General features: G+C 50.7%; 2 protein-coding genes across 7 annotated transcripts in view; both read right to left on the bottom strand.

The window, feature by feature from the left end:
- Positions 1-1,921: 1,921 nt before the first annotated feature.
- TIMM50 (translocase of inner mitochondrial membrane 50) lies at positions 1,922-12,699 on the bottom strand. Of its 3 annotated transcripts, none has more exons than XM_081106867.1 (11): positions 12,563-12,699; positions 11,514-11,670; positions 10,852-10,883; positions 10,596-10,617; positions 7,922-7,980; positions 7,710-7,829; positions 7,294-7,398; positions 7,096-7,194; positions 5,860-6,016; positions 5,443-5,549; positions 1,922-3,597 (listed from the first exon to the last, which is right to left on the bottom strand). In XM_081106867.1, exons 1-11 carry the CDS (start codon positions 12,668-12,670, stop codon positions 3,496-3,498), a joined length of 1,068 nt encoding a protein of 355 aa, XP_080962993.1. In that variant the 5' UTR covers positions 12,671-12,699; the 3' UTR covers positions 1,922-3,495. The 3 variants fall into 3 exon arrangements, with proteins under 3 accessions (XP_080962993.1, XP_080962995.1, XP_080962994.1); XM_081106869.1 differs by having other exon boundaries at positions 11,536-11,670; XM_081106868.1 differs by lacking the exons at positions 7,710-7,829; positions 7,922-7,980 and having other exon boundaries at positions 11,536-11,670.
- Positions 12,700-16,574: 3,875 nt separating this feature from the next.
- The window catches only part of SUPT5H (SPT5 homolog, DSIF elongation factor subunit), a 34,973-nt gene continuing 32,308 nt past the window's right edge, over positions 16,575-19,239 (bottom strand). For all 4 annotated transcript variants that reach the window (XM_081107546.1, XM_081107547.1, XM_081107549.1 and 1 more), the window contains exons 27-29: positions 18,941-19,144; positions 17,075-17,170; positions 16,575-16,993 (exon numbers count right to left, since the gene is read on the bottom strand). In XM_081107546.1, the coding sequence (XP_080963672.1) occupies positions 16,850-16,993; positions 17,075-17,170; positions 18,941-19,144 (444 nt within the window). In that variant the 3' untranslated portion in view covers positions 16,575-16,849. The remainder of the gene's footprint in view (positions 16,994-17,074; positions 17,171-18,940; positions 19,145-19,239) is intronic.

Raw genomic sequence — 19,239 nt, 5'->3', positions numbered from 1 at the left:
GTCTTTTTGGCTATTCAGGACTTTTCCTTAAGTGCCCACAGAATGTCATGCTGAGGTGACGTGAGCAAAGATCTAAAGGAGGGGAGTAAGCCATATGGATCTGGGGCAGTGGTTGGCAAACTGTGGCTCTTTGGCCCCTTGAGTGTGACTCTTCCACGAAATACCATGTGCAGGCGCGCATGTACAGTGCGATTGAAACTTCGTGGCCCATGCGCAGAAGTCAGTATTTTGTGGAAGAGCCACACTCAAGGGGCCAGAGCCGCATGTGACTTGCGAGCCAGTTTGCCAACCACTAATCTGGGGGAAGAAACATTCATGGCAGAACAGCAAGTGCAAAGCCACAAGGTGGCCATGCCTGGCACACTCAGGCTATCTCCATGGCTTTCCTCATTTTGGTCTCAGCTCAAACACACTATCCCAAGTCCTTCCCTGACTATTCTAGCCCATGTAAAAAAGCAGCCCAAGACCCCAAAACATTCCTTCTCACCATAGTTTTTCTTTTCTTTTTTTTAAAGAATCATTTAATTTTTAGAGATGAAGCGAGAGAAACATTGATCAGCTGTCTCCTGCATGCCCCCACCACCACCAGAGATTGAGCCTGCAACCCAGGCGCTAATGGGGAATTGAACCAGCAACCCTTCCGTGCATGGAACGATACCCAACCAACTGAGCCACACCAGCCAGGGCTGTTTTTCTTAATTCATTTATTACCCCAAGAAATATCTAACCATTGTCTGTCTTCTCCATGAGATTATCAGTTCCACCAGGTCAGAATTTAATTTGTTCACTGATGCGCTCTAGCTTCTGGAACGAGGCCTGGCAGTTGGTGCTTAGGAAACAGTGAATGAATGAATGATGGAGGCATTATTAACCTCTTATGAGGAAAGTGAGAAGCCTGAGACCTTGTCCAGGATCATAGGCTTGTGAATGGTATGACATGGGAATTCAGACCCTGTTGGGGTTATGCCTTAACACTAACCCAATCCTGCCCTTCAGATGTACCATGATGCAGCCCTAGAGCATTTAAGGAAAACATCCTAGGCCAGTGATGGCGAACCTTTTGAGCTTGGCGTGTCAGCATTTTGAAAAACCCTAACTTAACTCTGGTGCCGTGTCACATATAGAAATGTTTTGATATTTGCAACCATAGTAAAACAAAGACTTATATTTTTTATATTTATTTTATATATTTAAATGCCATTTAACAAAGAAAAATCAACCAAAAGAATGAGTTCGCGTGTCACCTCTGACATGTGTGATAGGTTCGCCATCACTGTCCTAGGCCATGTAATGTAAGCAGTCTCAGAAGCCACCTGTGCCTAAGTCTACACCTCTCCTCCCCTCTTGCCCTCCAGCCTCGAGCAGGTGTGGCCTCACAGACAGCACCATACCCCAGCCAGCACCAGGATTAGGGAGAGGCCTAGGGGGCCCACTGGGCACTGAAGCATGCGCCAGCCAGTGCCAGAGCCTTAATCCCCAGAGGCTACTCGACCACTGGCAGACAGGGGCCAATTGGCAAACACACTTCCTCCTTTCATTCCGTGTGGGTAGACAGATCTGAGTTACATTTCAAAAGGCTCCTCAGGTTCTGTGGGACTGTGTCACCCATGTGGTAGCCACACACACTTGTGGTGGCTCTTCCTCTGTCCTCCACTCACTCTCCAGGATCACATTGCCCAAACACATAAGCCTCAGTCTCCACCTTTGCTTTTGGTTAAGACAGTCTCCAATTCTCAAAGATATGTGCAAAAAAAGCCTGCAGCCCCTCCCTCAATCCCGCAGAGGTCCTAGGGATACCAAGAAACCATTCCCTACATTATAGACAGTACACTTAGGGTTGGGGGGTACATATCTTAATTCTTAGTAGACATCTGTGTGCTTCTTTAAAAATCTAGGGTTCAGAAGTTCAACCTGGCCCACACAGTTTCAAATACATTTTAATTACTATAAACACCACCAGAGAAGGTCTTTTTAAAATATTTAACTGGTACTAGCACTAAATGCTGGCTGGAGAGGCTGCCAAACCGTACAGGTTATTTCAATCTGTGAATAACCAGTATGGCCTGGTAACAAGCCCCATGTGAGTATACATATAGTTTGAATAGGAATTGTCCCATTTAACCCATATAACCACTCTAGTAAGATAGGTCCTATCACTAACTCCATTTTACAGATGAGGAAACTGAGGCAGAACAGTGCCTTGCCCAAAATTCACAACTACTATTTGAGTGCCTACATAGAGTGCCTAATTCAGCCCTCAAACCTACTGTGGGGTAGGTACCATTATTATTCTTTTATAAATGTGGAAACTGAGGAACTGAGAATGAAGTAACTTGCTCAACATCACATAGGAAGTGGTAGAGCTGGGATTTTTTTGTTTTTTTGGTGCCGAAACCTGGGATTGAAAGGAATTTCAACTCCGACAGGCTGGAATTCATACTCTTAAATAATAAATGCTGTCCAATTCAGGACCCAGGAGGCACATGTAGCTATTTAAATTAATTAAAATAATACAAACTTACAAATTCCATTCCTCAGTTACCCTAGTCACAAGTACTAGTTCAAGTACTCAATAGTCCATGGCCACTGGACAGTGCAGATACAGAACAGTATAAACATCATAGAAAGTTCCACTGAGAGTGCTGCTACACAGTCTGCCTGTTTTGATTAGAAGCCAACATTTAAATATTGGGAGGCTTATTATTAATATAAAAATTCCAATTTCTGGCTTCCATTAAAAATCAGAAGATCAGCCCGGACAGCATGGTTCAGTGGTTGGGTGTTGACCTATGAACCAGAAGGTCATGGTTCAATTCCCAGTCAGGGCACATGCCTGGGTTGCAGGCTCCATCCCCAGTATGGGGCCTGTGGGAGGCAGCCAATCAATGATTCTCTCTCATCACTGACATTTCTCTCTCCCCCTCCCTCTTTCTTCCTCTCTGAAATCAATAAGAATACATATTTTAAAAAAATCGGAAGATCAAGCAACTCTATACCCACCTTTCCATGGGGCCATAGCTGGCAGAGCTGAGCAGCAGCTGCCCTCTTGAGATCGCGCGATCTCTCTCCACCAGAGTCCACTGAGCCCACACTTCACATATTTATACAGCAGCCTAGCAGCTACCTGTCTTTTAAACCCCCAAGGAAGTACTCTCTTTTCTTTTCCAGATGGGGAATCTGCAGCCAGAAGGGAGCTACACTTTTTGCAGATCACACAGGACACAGGAAGACTCAGCCAGAGTAGGGACCCAGGTTTTCAGATTACCAGGCCTGGGTTAAAAACCAGCCCTGATCCACCAAAGCACCCACTCTGTACTTGGCAGCTAATCAGCCACTCAGATCGCACCCCGATGCCCCCATCCGGAGACTCTCTGGACACAGGAGTATGGCGTCTGGGATGGACTTTATTGGACATGTGGCTGCCCAAGCCGTGGTCTGGGAGCACTGCAGCCTGGGGTCTAGGACCCAGGCACTAAGTTTGAGGAGGCCCAGAGGTCAGGGCTGTTTGGAGCGAGGCCACAGGCGGCTGGTGAGAGAGCTGAAGAAGAGGGTCTGCTTGCTGGATCTGGTGAGCTCAGCCAGGCGCTGCTGCTCTTCCTGGGGAGGGCAGAGGAAGGGGAGGGTCAGCAGGTGAGCAGAGTCTCCTCCCAGACTCCCAGGTCCCCAGCTCTCAGCCAGAAGCCACTTTTATTAAACCTCTGCCCAGTCCAGACCCTTCTCCCAACCCTCCTAAAACACAGTCCCGACGCCAAGAACCTAGACCAGACACTGGCATGAGCCAGCTGTGAGTCACAGGAGCCCAGATTCAAATTCCAATATCCTCATGATCACCTTCCCCAGCTCCCTGGGGGCCCCTCTCCTCAACCCGGAAGCTATTTACCCCTGCACGGATGCTGGCAAGACTCGAAACCCTTTACCAGGCTGCACTGTTCTGTTCCCTGGTCTCCCAGTGCCCAGCCTGGAGCCCTATGACCTCTGTGTGGATGGTGGGGGATCCCAGGCTCAAATCTCCCAGGAATTCTGGTCCTACTCCAAGGACCCAATACAGAATCTAGTCAACCTCAGTCTAGACCCCAGGGAATCTCTTTCCCAGACTCAATCTATTCTTTTTCAAAAAATATTTTTTTATTGATTTCAGAGAGGAAGGGAGAGGGAGAGAGAGAGAAAGAAACATCAATGATGCCCTAACCCAGTGGTCGGCAAACCGCAGCTCGTGAGCCACATGCGCCTCTTTGGCCCCTTGAGTGTGGCTCTTCCACAAAATACCACGTGAGGGAGCGCACGTCCAGTGCGACTGAAACTTTGTGGCCAATGCGCAGAAGTCGGTTTTCGGCCTGGGCGAGTCTATTTTGAAGAAGTGGCGTTAGAAGTCGGGGGTGGACATATAGAGAGGATGAACGAAAAGAGATAGATTAAACAAGTATACAAGACGAGTGTAGATGGCAGAGTAGGAAGGGGCTGACCTCAGCAAATGTACCTCAATCAGACTGAGGATGTTTTTAGCAAAGGCCAGCTTAGGAGTACCCTAATTAAGTTAGTAACAATGTACCTTACCTATATAGTTTAAGTTTAAAAAATTTGGCTCTCAAAAGAAATTTCAATCGTTGTACTGCTGATATTTGGCTCTGTTGACTAATGAGTTTGCCGACCACTGCCCTAACTGGTTTGGCTCAGTGGATAGAGCGTCGGCCTGCGGACTCAAGGGTCCCAGGTTCGATTCCGGTCAAGGGCATGTACCTTCATTGCAGGCACATACCCAGTAGGGAGTGTGCAGGAGGCAGCTGATCAATGTTTCTCTCTCGTCGATGTTTCTAACTCTCTATACCTCTCCCTTCCTCTCTGTAAAAAATCATTAAAATATATTTTTTAAAAAAAAGAAAGAAAAGAAACATCAATGATGACAGAGAATCATTGATCGGCTGCCTCCTGCACACCCCCTACTGGGGATTGAGCCTGCAACCTGGTCATGTGCCCTTGACAGGGATTGAACCCAGGACCCTTCAGTCCGCAGGTCGACACTCTATCCACTGAGCCAGACCGGCTAGGACAATCCATACTCAGTCCTACTTCCAAGTCACCAGGATCACAACAGACCACCCGAACTCAATCCCTGAACCCTGGGGCCAAATGTTCATGGATCCCTTTCCAGACCTGATCCAACCCATGGTCCACAAAACACTGGGGCCCCCAGAGCAGTTCAAGACCGCCAAGGATAACTCCTCTCCCAAATCTATCACAAATGCTTGGTGTTTCCTGCCTCCTTTTCTCAGAGAAGGTGCAGAATCAATTTGCCCGTCATTACAAGAGCCCTACAGGACAGGTGATATGGAAGAGAAGGCATCTGCTCAGGGTCACAAAGCCCAGAGCAGAGCCAGGCTGCTCCAGGGCTCCACCTTCAGGAGCTGCCATGTCCCCCACCTGGGCTGGGACCTGAGCACCCACCTGCTCTAGCCGGCTTTGCCGCTGTTTGAAAGCCTCCAGCGGGTCATCCTCCAGGGCGTAGTGTTCCAGCACGGTCCGGACATCCTCCACACCATTCAATGCAATAGCTGGGGACACAGCAGGCAGGAGTCAGCCAGGCTGAAGGCCAGAGGCAGGCAGGCCCACACGGATAAAGGTGAAATACTAGGGGATCAGTACTACATGGAACACTTCTCAACAATTTAAAAGGACTCCCCTAAATATTCCTGAAGAGCACCCCAAACATTCTAAGCTTCTAAAGACTGCAAGATGCTCGTGGACCTTCCACATCTCAAGTACCCAGTTCTACATGAAAAACAAGTCAAAATCAAGTGACTATCATTCCTCTTGAGAATCAAAGGCTCTGGGGTCAGAAGTCAGGTCAGGGGTCAGCCTCACTCTTGAGGAAGGCAGAGAGGTCCAATAAGACCCGGTCATCAGAGTTGCCGTCCCAGGGCCGCAGTGCGACACCATTGTAGGGCTGTAGGCGGAAGGCTTCCTTCTTGCAGTCCACAACCACCACACGGGCTGGGTCCCGATTCAGACAGGAAATGTCCTAGGAGTGGGGAGTAAGTTAGTTAAAGCCTATGCCCCTTCCCCTTCCACCAAGAACCCACAAAGAAAGAGAGACACAGACACAGACACACACACACCATTGCACATCAGGATCATCATGATGGAGCCTCCCAAAGACCAAGCTGGGATGATAGCATCAAATTCCCCAGGGAGCTAGTCACACAGATTCCTGGGCCCAGGGCCTGGTACACACAGGTTGATTTGGGAGGAAGCCAAGCACTTGTGTGTTCAACCACTGCCCCAAGTGACTGTGACATGTTGAAAGTTTGTGAACCTCTCGCCCAGATTAAGAAGTACAGATCGCCCTAGCCGGTTTGGCTCAGTGGGTAGAGCGTAAGCCTGTGGACTGAAGAGTCCCGGGTTTAATTCAAGGACACGTACCTCGATTGCAGGCTCCATCCCTTGTCCTGGTCAGGGCCTGTGTAGGAGGCAACCAATCGATGTGTCTCTCTCCCTGCCTTTCCCCATTCCTTCCACTCTCTAAAAATCAATTAGGTGAGGATTAACAGCAACAAAAAAAGAAGTGCAGACAGATCTATAGCCACACTGCGACTCACTCAAAGACAGGCACCCAGACACAGGCCCTTCAAACCCTCAATCACAGTTCACATCCTTCTGAACCTTGAAGAACTACGTAGATCCACCAACATACAGTGAGAAAGCCAACAGACACCTAAACATATGGGAACTTGGACCTAGAGTCACAGAGACCCACGAACTCCTGTTTCCATGGGTATGTTGCTGGTGACAGCAACAGACCCAGGTCAAACAAACCCCAACAGGATCTCAGATAAGATACTATAATTACACAATCCCAGAGACACTCAGTTCCAGACACACAGAAATAAAAACAGCCTCCTTTCCCCCCCACTTCCATTGCCAGATTCTGGGGAAGGGAGAGGGCCCAGAGGCCCAGTCTAGGCTGGGGACAGGATCAGACCTGGAGCAGACCCAGAAGCAGGACTGACACTAGGGTCAGAGCTGGGTCCTCTTTCCCTCAGGAAGTGCCAACTCCCCACCCCCATTCCCAGAGATACACCCATGGCCCCGATATGGCACCTTAACATGGTGCCCATCCATGTATCGTGTAGCATCCCGGAAGAGGCGGTAGGAGATGAAGCCGTGGGGGTCCACACTGTCGATGAGTGGAAATGCAGTCTGGAGTACAATGGAGGAGGAACGAAGTCAGGCTGAGCCCTGGCCCTGCAGCTCTCATACCTCCCACACGACCATTCCTCCCTTCCTCCAGGGCCTCACCATGCCAGTCTCTGATGTAAAGATGACGATTTCATATAAAGGAGCAAGCTGCTGGAATAAGGTCTCTATGCCTGGACGCTTCTTAAACCTCCAGCCAGTGGCCAGCTGGGGAGACAGTGAGAAGAGTAAAGCACTGAGACCCAGAGGTCCCCAAAAGAACAAAGACCCAGCCTGAGGGATTCCCAGAACCAGCCTGCTCTTCCCCTGTCCTTATGGCTCTTGAGGGGTTCATGGTGGGGAGCATCACATTGAGGATAGAGGCAATTAGATAGAGTGACACCTCCTTCCCAAGATCACACAGTGGAGCTTGGGCTGAATCCAGACTGGCTCCAGTCTATGCTCCTAACCACATCATCAGGATCTGGCCACCCAGGTCTATCCAGTGTCCCCAACCTGTTGCCTTCCCCAGGACACACCGACCACTCAGGGTGCAAGAGGACGCCAGTGAGCTCCAAAACCAGCGTGTAGGGCGGCTGATAGTACGGCTCTCGCAGAGGGTCTGGGAGAAGGCAGGGGCTAGTGGGCTCGATGATCATCTGTGGTACAGGGACAGAATGGGGGCATTCAGACAAGGAGCAGGGGGCTGGGGAATGGAGGGATAGGGACTGGGCCCAGGGCTCCTGCTCACCTGTCTATAATCTTTGAAATATTTGTATGTCCGGCGCAACTGCTGTACCAGAATTGGATCTAGAACACCGGGGCACAAAGGGATTCCAAGATAAGCCACTGTTCAATCTCTGGACAAACCATGGCTTTACTTACGTACCAGATACAAACAGGTCTATCTGTTTTGAACCAGCTCATTTCTAAGTCCAAAGGTAGTAGGCAATGACATAACCAGACAGGAACAAATATATTTATTCACCTGCCCAATTTTAACTTAAATACTTCTATCCACACACCACCCCAGGTATAAAATAGAATATTTATACATCTGCCCCCTTGAAGCCCATCCATAACTCTGCTGACATGATGCCACTATAATTACTTCATTTGGAAACACTAGGCTTCCAGATCTGCCTGCTTTAAGTCAGTATACTGAGTCTAGTTAAAAAATGATGGATAGACAGTCCGGCAGGTGTTGCCCAGTGGTTGACCCATGAATCAGGTCACAGTTTGATTCCCAGTTGGGGCACATGCCCGGGCTGCAGGCTCGATCCCCAGTGTAGGGCATGCAGGAGCCAGCCAATCGATGATTCTCTCTCATTGTTGGTGTTTCTATCCCTCTCTTCCTCTCTGAAATTAATAAAAACTTTTTTTTTAATGATGGCATATACACACATTTGTGTACTTTAAACCAGTGGTTCTCAACTAGGAGCAATTTTGTCTCCCCCTCTCCCCAGGAAATTTGGCAATGTATGGAAATATTTCTGATTGTCAGGATACTAGCATCTAGTACAGGGGTGGGCAAACTTTTTTGACTCGAGGGCCACAATGGGTTCTTAAACTGGACCGGAGGGCCGGAACAAAAGCATGGATGGAGTGTTTGTGTGAACTAATATAAATTCAAAGTAAACATCATTACATAAAAGGGTACAGTCTTTTTTTTTTCTTCAGTTTTATTCATTTAAAACGGGCCGGATCCGGCCGTAGTTTGCCCACGGCTAAGTATGTTGAGGCCCAAGAAGCTGCTACACATCCTACAATGCACAGGACACTCCCCCACAACCAAGAATTATCTGATACACAATATCAATAGGGCCGAAACCGGTTTGGCTCAGTGAATAGAGCTTCGGCCTGCAGACTGGGAGGTCCCCGGTTCGATTCCGGTCAGGGGCATGTGCCTGGGTTGCGGGCACATCCCCCGTGGGGGGTGTGCAGGAGGCGGCTGATCGATGTTTCTCTCTCGTCGATGTTTCTAGCAGCTATCTCTCTCCCTTCCTCTCTGTAAAAAATCAATAAAATATATTTAAAAAATAAAAATCAAAAAACAAAATATCAATAGGGCCAAGAATGAAAAATCCTGGTTTAAGTGAATTTACTGAATCCAATTAAAAGTACAAACTTACATAACTGCCTACTTCAAAGCAGTATTTTTAGTTTTAAAAACCAAAACATTGGAACCAATTGTAAATACAAATTTTATTTTTTAAAATATATTTTTATTGACTTCAGAGAGGAAGAGAGAGATAGAAACATCAATGATCAGAGAGAATCATTGAGCGGCTTCCTCCTGTATGGCCCACCCTGGGGATAGAGCCCCCAACCTGGGCATGTGCCCCAACTGGGAACTGAACCTTGACCCCAGGTTCATAGGTTGACACTCAATCACTGAGCAACACTGGCCAGGGGTAACCAAATATTTTAAATCTGCTTGTTTACCTAACCAGTGAAAATCAGTATACTGATTTGTTTAAACCAGTATGATTCTGTTTCTACCCAGTTAAAACATTATATTTATCCACCTGCCCAGTTTAAAATAAACAATGTACCAACATGCAAGTGTGCAAACTTCCCCAGCACAAACAGGTAACTTTCTGCACCTACCAACTTTACTTTTCTCCTGGGAAGGGCCAGGTGTGACAAAACTGACAACTGCCCTAGTCAGTTTGGCTAGATAGAGCGTCCACCTGTGGACTCAAGGGCACTGGGTTCAATTCCTTGTCAGGGCACATGCCCAGGTTGTGGGCTCGATCCCCAGTAGGGGGCGTGCAGGAAGCAGCCAATCCATCATTCTCTCACATCATTGATGTTTCTATCTCTCTCTCTCCCTTCCTCTCTGAAATCAGTAATAAATATGTTAAAAAAAAAGAAACAGAAAAAAAAAAAATAAAACCATGAATATGATATATCCTTTAAAAAAAAAAACAACAAACCTGACAACTACTCTCTACTGTCCAGTCTGTCAGAAACTCCCCACCAAAAGCTAACTAAAAGGGGGAGGGAGGAAGGAGGCATTGTTTTGGAAATGAGGAGCTCCATGAGGTAGAGGCTTGGAGCGGGGGTGGGGGTGGGGGTGGGGAGAAGAGGCTGTTATAAAGTGGAGGGACTTAGAGGCTGCATATATTCAGATCTAAGGCACAGAAAGCCATGTGTGTCTGGCAATAGACAGCACCTTCTCCCAACGCACTCCCACCCCAGACTCCCCTCCCCCCATCTGTCCCTGACCATCTGCTCCTGGGCTGAGGGGCCAGAGAAGGGGACTGGGGCTTTGTAATGCCCTGCCCCCAAAAGCCATCCAGCTACTGACTCCCCTACCCCCAGTAGGAGGAGGAGGGGCACCATATGGGCAGAGCAACATCCCTACAAATGGCAGAGTAGGGAGGTTCAGGGGACCACGTATTTTATGATTGTTTACTCACCATTGTCGAATTCATCGGGAATCTATGAGGTAGAGAGAAAAACAGAGAGTTTGAGATAGCAGAGGCAAAACCCCATCACACCCAGAAAAGGAAATCTCCAGGGCCCTGGAAGGAGTAGGCAAAAGTGCCTGGGGAAGGAGAGACTCACCCCAGACCAGAAATGAGACTAAAACGACCAAGGGGGGCGGTTGGGGGGGAGGGGGGCATCCACAGGATGAGACCCCTGGCAAGGCCTCTGGGTGTCTTTCCCCCTTACCTTGGCTCCAGTTTCATCCACAGAGTTGTTTCCTGCAAGGAAGACAGAGATGAACCAGGGGAATTGGGACCCCCATCTCTTGGGTCTTGAGGGAGAAAAAAAAGCAGGGGGCCTGGATTCTTGGGTGTACGGGGAGAGGGCGTGAAACATGGTCTCCTAAGACTGAGAGAGAAGGGGGCCGATAGCCAGGATGCTGGGTCTCTGAGAAACGAGGGAATGGGGCCACATCTCCTGGGCCTGAGTGATAAAGGGACTAGTGGAGGGCTGGAGTTTTGGGTGCAGAGGAGGCAATTTAGGAGGCTGATCTGGGAGGCCTATGCTACCCCATTTTCCCCTCTTCCGACTTCTTCCCTGCAGACTAGTACAAAAACCAACTAAAAACAGTGGAACCTTGAGCACAGGGGATAGAAGAGAGAAGAAAGGAGATTTCCCACTTTCCAAGGTAGATGTTCTAGTTCAGCGGTCGCCAACCTTTCGGACCTCAGGGACCACCAGTGGTGGGCGGTCCACCGGTTGGCCACTGCTGTTCTGGCTGACCGTCCTACTGTAGGAGGAGCCATGGGATGATGATGGGTGAAGCCCTGAGGGTAAAGAGGGGAGGCTTCTGCAGGAGAACGAAGAGCCAACAGAACAAAACTGCAGGACAGGAGTATGTCCCTCACCGAAGATATAGACGACACTCACGGTTCCACCAGCCCCAAGCAGCCCAGCAAGCCAGAGTGCGACTTTTTTGGCATAGCCGGGACCCTCCGCGCCCCGCTGCTGCTGCGACCCCTGCGCCTGGGCCTCAGTGCTCGGGCGGCTCCCGATCCCCTTGGCCTACAATGAGAAAGGGGTGGTTAGCCAAATGCGAGAGAGATGTCAGGATGGTTCGGGCACCCTGGTCAGGTGAGAATCAAGGCCCGGAGCCAGGAGGCAGACACCCACAGGGCCTCTGGGGCTGTGTCCCTGGAGGGGCAGCCAGGAGTTTGGGCTCTCGGAGGGGTCAGGAAATGCTGACCGAGACTCAAGAGCTGACAGGCCTGGTGCCCAGATGCAGGCAAAGGCCGGGAGAACCCGGAGCCCAGAAAAGCAGGGCAGGGGAGTGAGGTCAGGAGCCTGGCTGGGCACTGGGAGGCCGGGAGCAAAGCAGTGGAGGGCACAGGGGATCGAACGGGCAGTTAAGGCATCCTGACACCTGGAGCTCAGGCTCTGGCGGGGAGAGGTTGCAGCCGGACGGGGAGCTGGGGGTGGGGGCGCTGTCGCTTGTCGGGGATCGGGGAACAGGGCACGGAAGTGATGGACCTGAAGGTCAGAGAGGCTGCTTCTCAGTCACATGGACGCAGGTCGAATCAAAAGCCCGAGCGTCTACTTCACCGCTATCACCACCGGGGGAAACACCGCCAGGCCAGGCAGCGAGTCCAGCGCCCCGGGTCCCCTCCCCTCAAGTTATTCCCTGAGCGGCCACTGAGTTGCGGAACAGGTGACCCTCCTCCCCGGCACCCACGTGGTGTCCAAAGGAAGTGGAGTCCAGAGAATGTCCTGGAGGCCCGAGCCCACCCCACCCCTGGGGAGCAAGCGTTGGTCACCCCGGGAGGCTGGGAAAAGCCGACACACGGGCGGCGTTCCATTCAGCACCCTGAGGTGCCGCGTCCCAGAACCCTGCAGCGGCGGTGCGCCCGGAACTCCAGGAAGGGCCTTCGCACCCGGAGCCCGCCACCGTCCGGCTCACCTGGTCCGAGGCCCGAGGGGGCGGCGTCACCAGCCTCGCGCACAAGCCCCGCGCGCCGAGCGAGAGCCCGCTCCGCCAGCGCAGGGCGAGCGCCGCCGAGGTCGCCATCTTGCGCTGACGTCACGCGGCCTCCGCCCACTCGCCCCACTTCCCTCCTTCCCGGGCGGGGCTCCGGCCAATGGGGGCGCAGGGGCGGGGCGGGTGGACGGCAGCCCGAGAGAGACAAAGGGCTTCGGGCGTAGCTGCGGCCGTGCTCGCCTGCAGCGGCCCTTCCGCCGCCCCCGCGCGCCCACAGGGATGGAGAGGCAGCCCGCTCCACCGCCCCGGCTACAGGGCCTGCTCAGAGGCAAAGCTGAGCCCATACTGAAACCCTGAGGCTGCCAGCCCTCACAAACTCGCTTCCTCAACGTGGAGGCCACCTGTCTCCTCCCCTGTTCTCAGACCCCTTCCTCCCATTTCATGGGAACCTGCCAAAGGAAGGCGGCCGCTTAGGGCGGGCTCGGGAGTGTGCGAAATCAACGAATTAGTGGCCACAGGTAGCCACAATGGATCTCCTTCAAATTAGTTTGAGGGGAAAAAGTCTGGTAGTATTTATGTGAACTTTAAAAACATGCAAAACGACCATATAACATTTAGGGGTAAATACTATGGTGGTAAAAGTACGAAGTCAAAAGACAAATGGGCCCTGGCCGGTGTTGCTCAATGGTCAGAGCATCAGACGGCACCAAAGGGTGGCGGGTTCCATTCCCGGTCAAGCGCCCACTCTCAGTACCTGGGTTCGCTCCCGCCCACCCTACCCCTGGTCGGAGCGTGCTGGAGGCAACCAAGCCATGTCTCTCACATGGTTCTTTCTCCCCGCCACCCCACCCCCCCTCCCGGAAAGCAATGGAAAAATATTCCCAGGTGAGGATTAAAAGATAAATGCAATTAAGGGTTGTGGATACCTATGGAAGGGAATGAACTGTGGGTGCTGCTAAAGTGGGTGCTATTTGGTACATATTGTTTCCTAAACTGGGTGGTGGTGACACAGGTGTTCCTGGTATATCTTTTTGAAATATTTTATAATACATTGTTACAGTTGTAAAAAGACATGAATACCAAACGAGGAAGGTGAAGGCAGGCCATAGTATTACTAGTAAGCTCCACTGTTTACACACCCATGCCATCAGACAAGCTAGAGTTCTGGGGTCACCACTATGTAGGCTCAAGAGAAAGGACAGCACAACAGGAGGAACGTGGGTTTCCTGAGTCAGGATACTGAGTGATTTTCACACAGCTCAAACATGAGTAAGACGTCACTTCATCAATCGCATGGCAGGTTTTATTCTAATAACCTCTTTACCATGTTTTCTCTTGAGACATTCCTCTCAAGTGCCCCCTGGGGTAGGCAGAATCATTTTCTACATGGGGAAACGGAGGCTTAGATAGGACCTAGATCTGCCCAAGACCACACACTATGGAAGCAAGTGGGATCTAAAAATGACCCCACTTACAAACACATCAAGGATGAAAAAAAAGGCCACATGCTAACCTGACAAGCTCAGGGAAGGCCTGCATGGCGGTTTTGCAAACTCAAAGACATAAAGTAACTACAAAGGATGGTCTGAAATTAAAACTTTTAACTAAAAGCATTTATGGCCGAAACCGGTTTGGCTCAGTGGATAGAGCGTCGGCCTGCGGACTGAAAGGTCCCGGGTTCGATTCCGGTCAAGGGCATGTACCTGGGTTGCGGGCACATCCCCAGTGGGGGATGTGCAGGAGGCGGCTGGTCGATGTTCCTCTGTCATCGATGTTTCTGACTCTCTATCTCTCTCCCTTCCTCTCTGTAAAAAATCAATAAAATATATTTAAAAAAAAAAAAAAATAAAAGCATTTATGGAGGGTAGTCATGTCCTAGACCAGTGTCTTCCCTGACAAAGTCACTCTTTATCTTAACTGAGCCTATTGTCTTTTTGCATCTTTGATAACATATTAGAAATGTCAAGTTTACTTGTACCCTCCTTTTTTTCCAGACCCCTTAAGGCACAACCAAATGCACCTGGGTGCCAGGACAGAGACCATAAATTCCTTCACTGTTATTGTTATGTTAGTCATTGACTGTTAACTATCCGGCACCCACCTAAAAAGTATGTGTCTATCATTATACTTTTTATCCAGTCCCCAGAGGGTCTCCCCCCCACCCCACCTCTTTGCTTTCTCCCGCCTCTGGCACCAATGGATTTCATGTAACCCACTTACATCTCCATTATCTTACCTAATAATAGACAAACATGGTAACTGACCATACCTTCGCTACACCTCCCATTGGCTAATCAGTGAGATAATGCAAATTAACTGCCAACAAAGATGGAAGCTGGAACGAGCAGGAGGCTTGCTTGCTCCAGTGATGGAGGAAGCCAAGGTTCTCTGCCTGCCGCGGCCGGCTCTAAGCTACACTCAAAGCAACAAAGTTTCAATTATAGAAGGTAAATAATCCCAGATACCTGCTTTCAGCAGGCTGTGGCCAGGGAGCTGGAGCGCAGAAGGCTTTCCCTCCCACCCGCCCTGGCCAGCTCTGAGCTCCACTCAGGCAACAAAGTTTCAATTATAGAAGGTAAATAAACCCCAGATACCTGCTTTCAGCAGGCCTTGGCCATGGAGCTGGTGCCTTGGGTTGCCCCTGGCAATGGAGGAAGCCAAGCCCTGAGCCGGCTCTGAGCTCCACTCCAGGCTACAAACTTTCAATTATATAAGATAAATAAATCCCAGGAAAAAAAAAAAAAAAAGGAGAGACTGGGAGCTTCTTTCGCTGGGGAGGCTTGGCCAGCCTGAATACGGCCCTCAGCCCTTCACCCAGACTGGCCAGGCACCCCAGTGGGGACCCCCCACCCTAAAGGTGGTGTGGCCAACCTGAAAATAGCCATCAGCCCCTCACCCAGGCTGGCCAAGCACCCCAGTGGGGACCCCCACCCTGAAGGGCAAACCAGCCGGCCCCCATCCATGCATCAGGCCTCTATCCTATATAATAAAAGGGTAATATGCAAACTGACCCTAACAGCAAAAAGACTGGGAATGACTGGTCACTATGACACACACTGACCACCAGGGGGCAGATGCTCAATGCAGGAGCTGCCCCGTGGTGGTCAGTGCGCTCCCAGCTCAGCCACAAGCCAGGGTGACAGCTGCCAGTACAGCGGTGGTGGTGGGAGCCTCTCCCACCTCCTCAGCAGCACTAAGGATGTCAGACTGCAGCTTAGGCCTGCTCTCCACTGGCAAATGGACATCCCCCGAGGGCTCCTGGGCTGCCAGAGGGATGTCTGATTGCCAGCTTAGGCCCAATCCCCCGGGGAGCAGGCCTAAACCTGCAGGTGGTCATCCCCCGAGGGGTTCCAGACTGCGAGAGGGCACAGGCCAGGCTGAGGGACCCCCCCCCAACCCCGTGCACAAATTTTTGTGCACCAGGCCTCTAGTCCTATATAATAAAAGGATAATATGCAAATTGACACTAACAGCAGAATGACCGGTCGCTATGACACGCACTGACCACCAGGAGGCAGACACCCAATGCAGGAGCTGCCTCCTGGTGGTCAGTGCGCTTCCAAAGGGGGAGCGCCGCTCAGCCAGAAGCTGGCTCATGGCTGGCCAGCGCAGTGACAGTGGCAGAAGCCTCTCCCGACTCCTCTGCAGCACTAAGGATGAGGGCTCCCAGGCTGCCAGAGGGATGTCTGACTGTCAGCTTAGGCCTATTCCCCCCAGGGAGCAGGCCTAAGCCGGCAGGTGGACATCCCCCGTGGGTCCCCAACTGCGAGAGGGTGCAGGCCGGGTTGAGGGACCCCCCCTTGAGTGCACAAATTTTCGTGCACTGGGCCTATAGTAATGTATAAAACAAGGTGAAGAACTGCCATTCTCCGGAGCATTATCCCAATCTGTTGAGATTCTGCTTTCCGGCAATTGTCAACACTGTGGCTCAAATAAACTCACAAAAATTCTTTACAGGTTTGATTTTTACATTAGCACACACATACACACGCAGGACTTTTGACAGCTTTTTATTGAAAGACCCTAACATAAAAGCAAGCTGAGGAAGGGGGGGATACAGGATGGGGACCCTCCCCCAGACTCTACTCTGATTCCCATAAACATCAAGGAGAAAGATAGGAATCCTGAAAGGAAAACAAAGAATACTGAACAACCAGGCTAGGGTCTGCTCCATGCCTGGATCCTATGTCTGAACCAAGGACTAGGGAAGGAAGAAGGGACACCCTCTATCTGCCAGATGTCTGCCAAAGTTCACCAGCCCGGCCTGCCTCAAGCCTCCAGGAGCTTCCCCAGGAAGCGGAGGTTGAGGATCTTGAACTGTTCATCGAGATCCATGTGTACGATGCCATCCTCACCATCGATGCTCAGCAGGACCCCTGTGGCTTCCCGATCCTCGCCCAGGATGACCTTCACCTGGAGAGTGGGCATGGTGTCGGGTTCACGTCCACAGCCCAGTGCCCGAAGCCCAGTGCCCACAGCCATGCCCTTCCTTACCTTATTGTTCTTGGTGGGGGTGATGGGCTCCAGGTGCTCACTGGAGATGCTGACAACCTTCTCACTGTCTTTCAGGTACACAGAACACATGCCTCCCTGAGGGTGGGGACAGCCTGGTTAGCCTGACCTGCTCCCAACATAGGACTGATGCTCACAGGCAGGGGACTCAGGCTCAGTGCTCATTCTAAGAAGTCACTTTTCCAAGGTGACACAGGGCAGGAAAGGCCACAGCTGGACCAGGTTCCAAGGCCTAGAGTCTGGTATGTGGGAGGCAGGGTGACCAGATCAGCAAGGCAAACACCAGAATGAAGCCACCTTAGGCCAAAAGGGACACCGATTCTCAGGCATTTAACTCTTCATGTCCTAAAATGTCTTCAGATTTTTCCATACACTTGCTCCTCCTGGGCCCTGTCTCAGGGATGGCCCTACAATCCCTGTCCCCAGCCAGACTCTGAACCTTGTCTTGGCTCCTTCACTGACAGCCTCCAGCTCTGAGGTCTGTCCATTCAGCCTCCTGAGCGTGTTCCCCCACTCTCTCCTCCTACCCCCCCCCTTCCGCAGGCCCTGTTGTGACCTTCCCCCAGCTTCCAGCCCCAGGCTCACCACCCATAACCTATCCTTGATAGAGCAACATAGTGAATGAATTCCAAACAACATATCTGATCCCTGCTTAGATTCTTCCATGACCTCCATGTCCTCAGCACACAGTCCACATTCCCCAGGCTGACACATGACCTGGCCCCAGCCATTTCTCTGGCTTCATCACCTTCCAACTTGGTTATGTTCCAGACGTGATGAACATACTTCAACTCCCCAAAATGTGCCAGGCCTTCCCTCACCTCTAGGCTTTTGTGAGTCCTCTCTGTCTGAAACATACTTAACCCCTTCTCCAGCCACTTATTCCTATGCATTCTTCAGGTCTCAGTGCAGATGTCTCCTCCAGGAAGCCCTCCTTGACCCCCTCCAAGTAGGTAAGGTGCCTTCTCTGAGTTTGCATAGCTCCCCTTGCCCTCTGGGCTTCCCATATTCCAGCTCTGGACACTAGGGCAGTGACAGGGGCATGTCTGATAACATGTCCCACTAGAATATGAAATCTGTGAGGGCAGAGCCAAACAAGGTGCCAGTTCTTCATCTAAGAACTGGGACTACTTAGTAATAAAACACAGGATTAGTAATTGAAGAATCACCAGGGCAAACTTTAAGCTTTTAGGCAGAGGTCCATGAGAAAGAATTATGTGGACCTATAAGATATAGACCTAAAATAGCCTAGGTGCTTTCCTGAAGTAGAAGTTAACTAGACAAAGAATGAAAGGAAGAGAGTTCTAGACAGAAGAAAGTGATGAGCAAAGGTCCTGAGGCTAGAGCAGTGATGGCGAACCTATGACACGCGTGTCAGAGTTGATCCGCAAACTCATTTTTTTGGTTGATTTTTCTTTGTTAAATGGCATTTAAATATATAAAATAAATATCAAAAATATAAATCTTTTACTATGGTTGTAAATATCAAAAAATTTCTATATGTGACACGGCACCAGAGTTAAGTTAGGGTTTCTCAAAATGCTGACACGCCGAGCTCAAAAGGTTCGCCAGCACTGGTCTAGAGGGAACTCAGTGACTAAAAAATGCAGAGGCCAGTAGTGCTGGAGCAGGGAGAGCCCAGGGGCTGTGGGTGCCTAGGGCTGTGGGTGAAGCCTGGCACAACGGAGCATTCAGTCCATGTTACTTGAAATGATCTCAGAAGAGTATATCACAAAGTAGCCATACTCATGGGTATCAATTATTCCAGGCAGCGGGAACCCCAGTCATGAACACAACAGGCTTTATGGAACATCCAAAGGAGAGGATGCCGGCCTGGGCCCCACTTACCATGACACTGCGGATGACCCCCGTCTGCCCCACCACTTGCGTATCCAGATAGGTGTCCCGCACTTTCACCTGGATGTCAGTGGTTACCCAATCACTAGAGTTCTGCTCAATGCCTGAGCCTGGTGTATGTGGGTTGTAGCCACCAGGGGAGGGGGCTCCAGGTGTCATCGGACTATAGCCAACAGGGCTCGGACTGGGGCTGGCCTGTAGGGGAAAGAGGGGCAGTACTGTTGGGAATAGGTCATCTGAGCTGGTTGTCCTTAAAGGACTGAGACCCACCCTAGGCCACCACCCTCAAG

Source organism: Myotis nattereri, assembly GCF_964212035.1.
Source record: "Myotis nattereri genome assembly, chromosome: 15".
Lineage (NCBI taxonomy): Eukaryota > Metazoa > Chordata > Mammalia > Chiroptera > Vespertilionidae > Myotis > Myotis nattereri.
This window is presented reverse-complemented; position numbering and strand designations above follow the sequence as displayed.

Coding starts and splice junctions, on each gene's coding strand:
- TIMM50 (XM_081106867.1), bottom strand. CDS start 12,670: ATGGCGACCTCGGCGGCGCTCGCCCTGCGCTGGCGGAGCGGGCTCTCG. Junction 7,981..10,595: donor TCCCGATGAATTCGACAATG/GTGAGTAAACAA, acceptor CCGGTGTTCTAG/ATCCAATTCTGGTACAGCAG. Junction 7,399..7,709: donor TCTTGCACCCTGAGTGGTCG/GTGTGTCCTGGG, acceptor CTGTCTCCCCAG/CTGGCCACTGGCTGGAGGTT.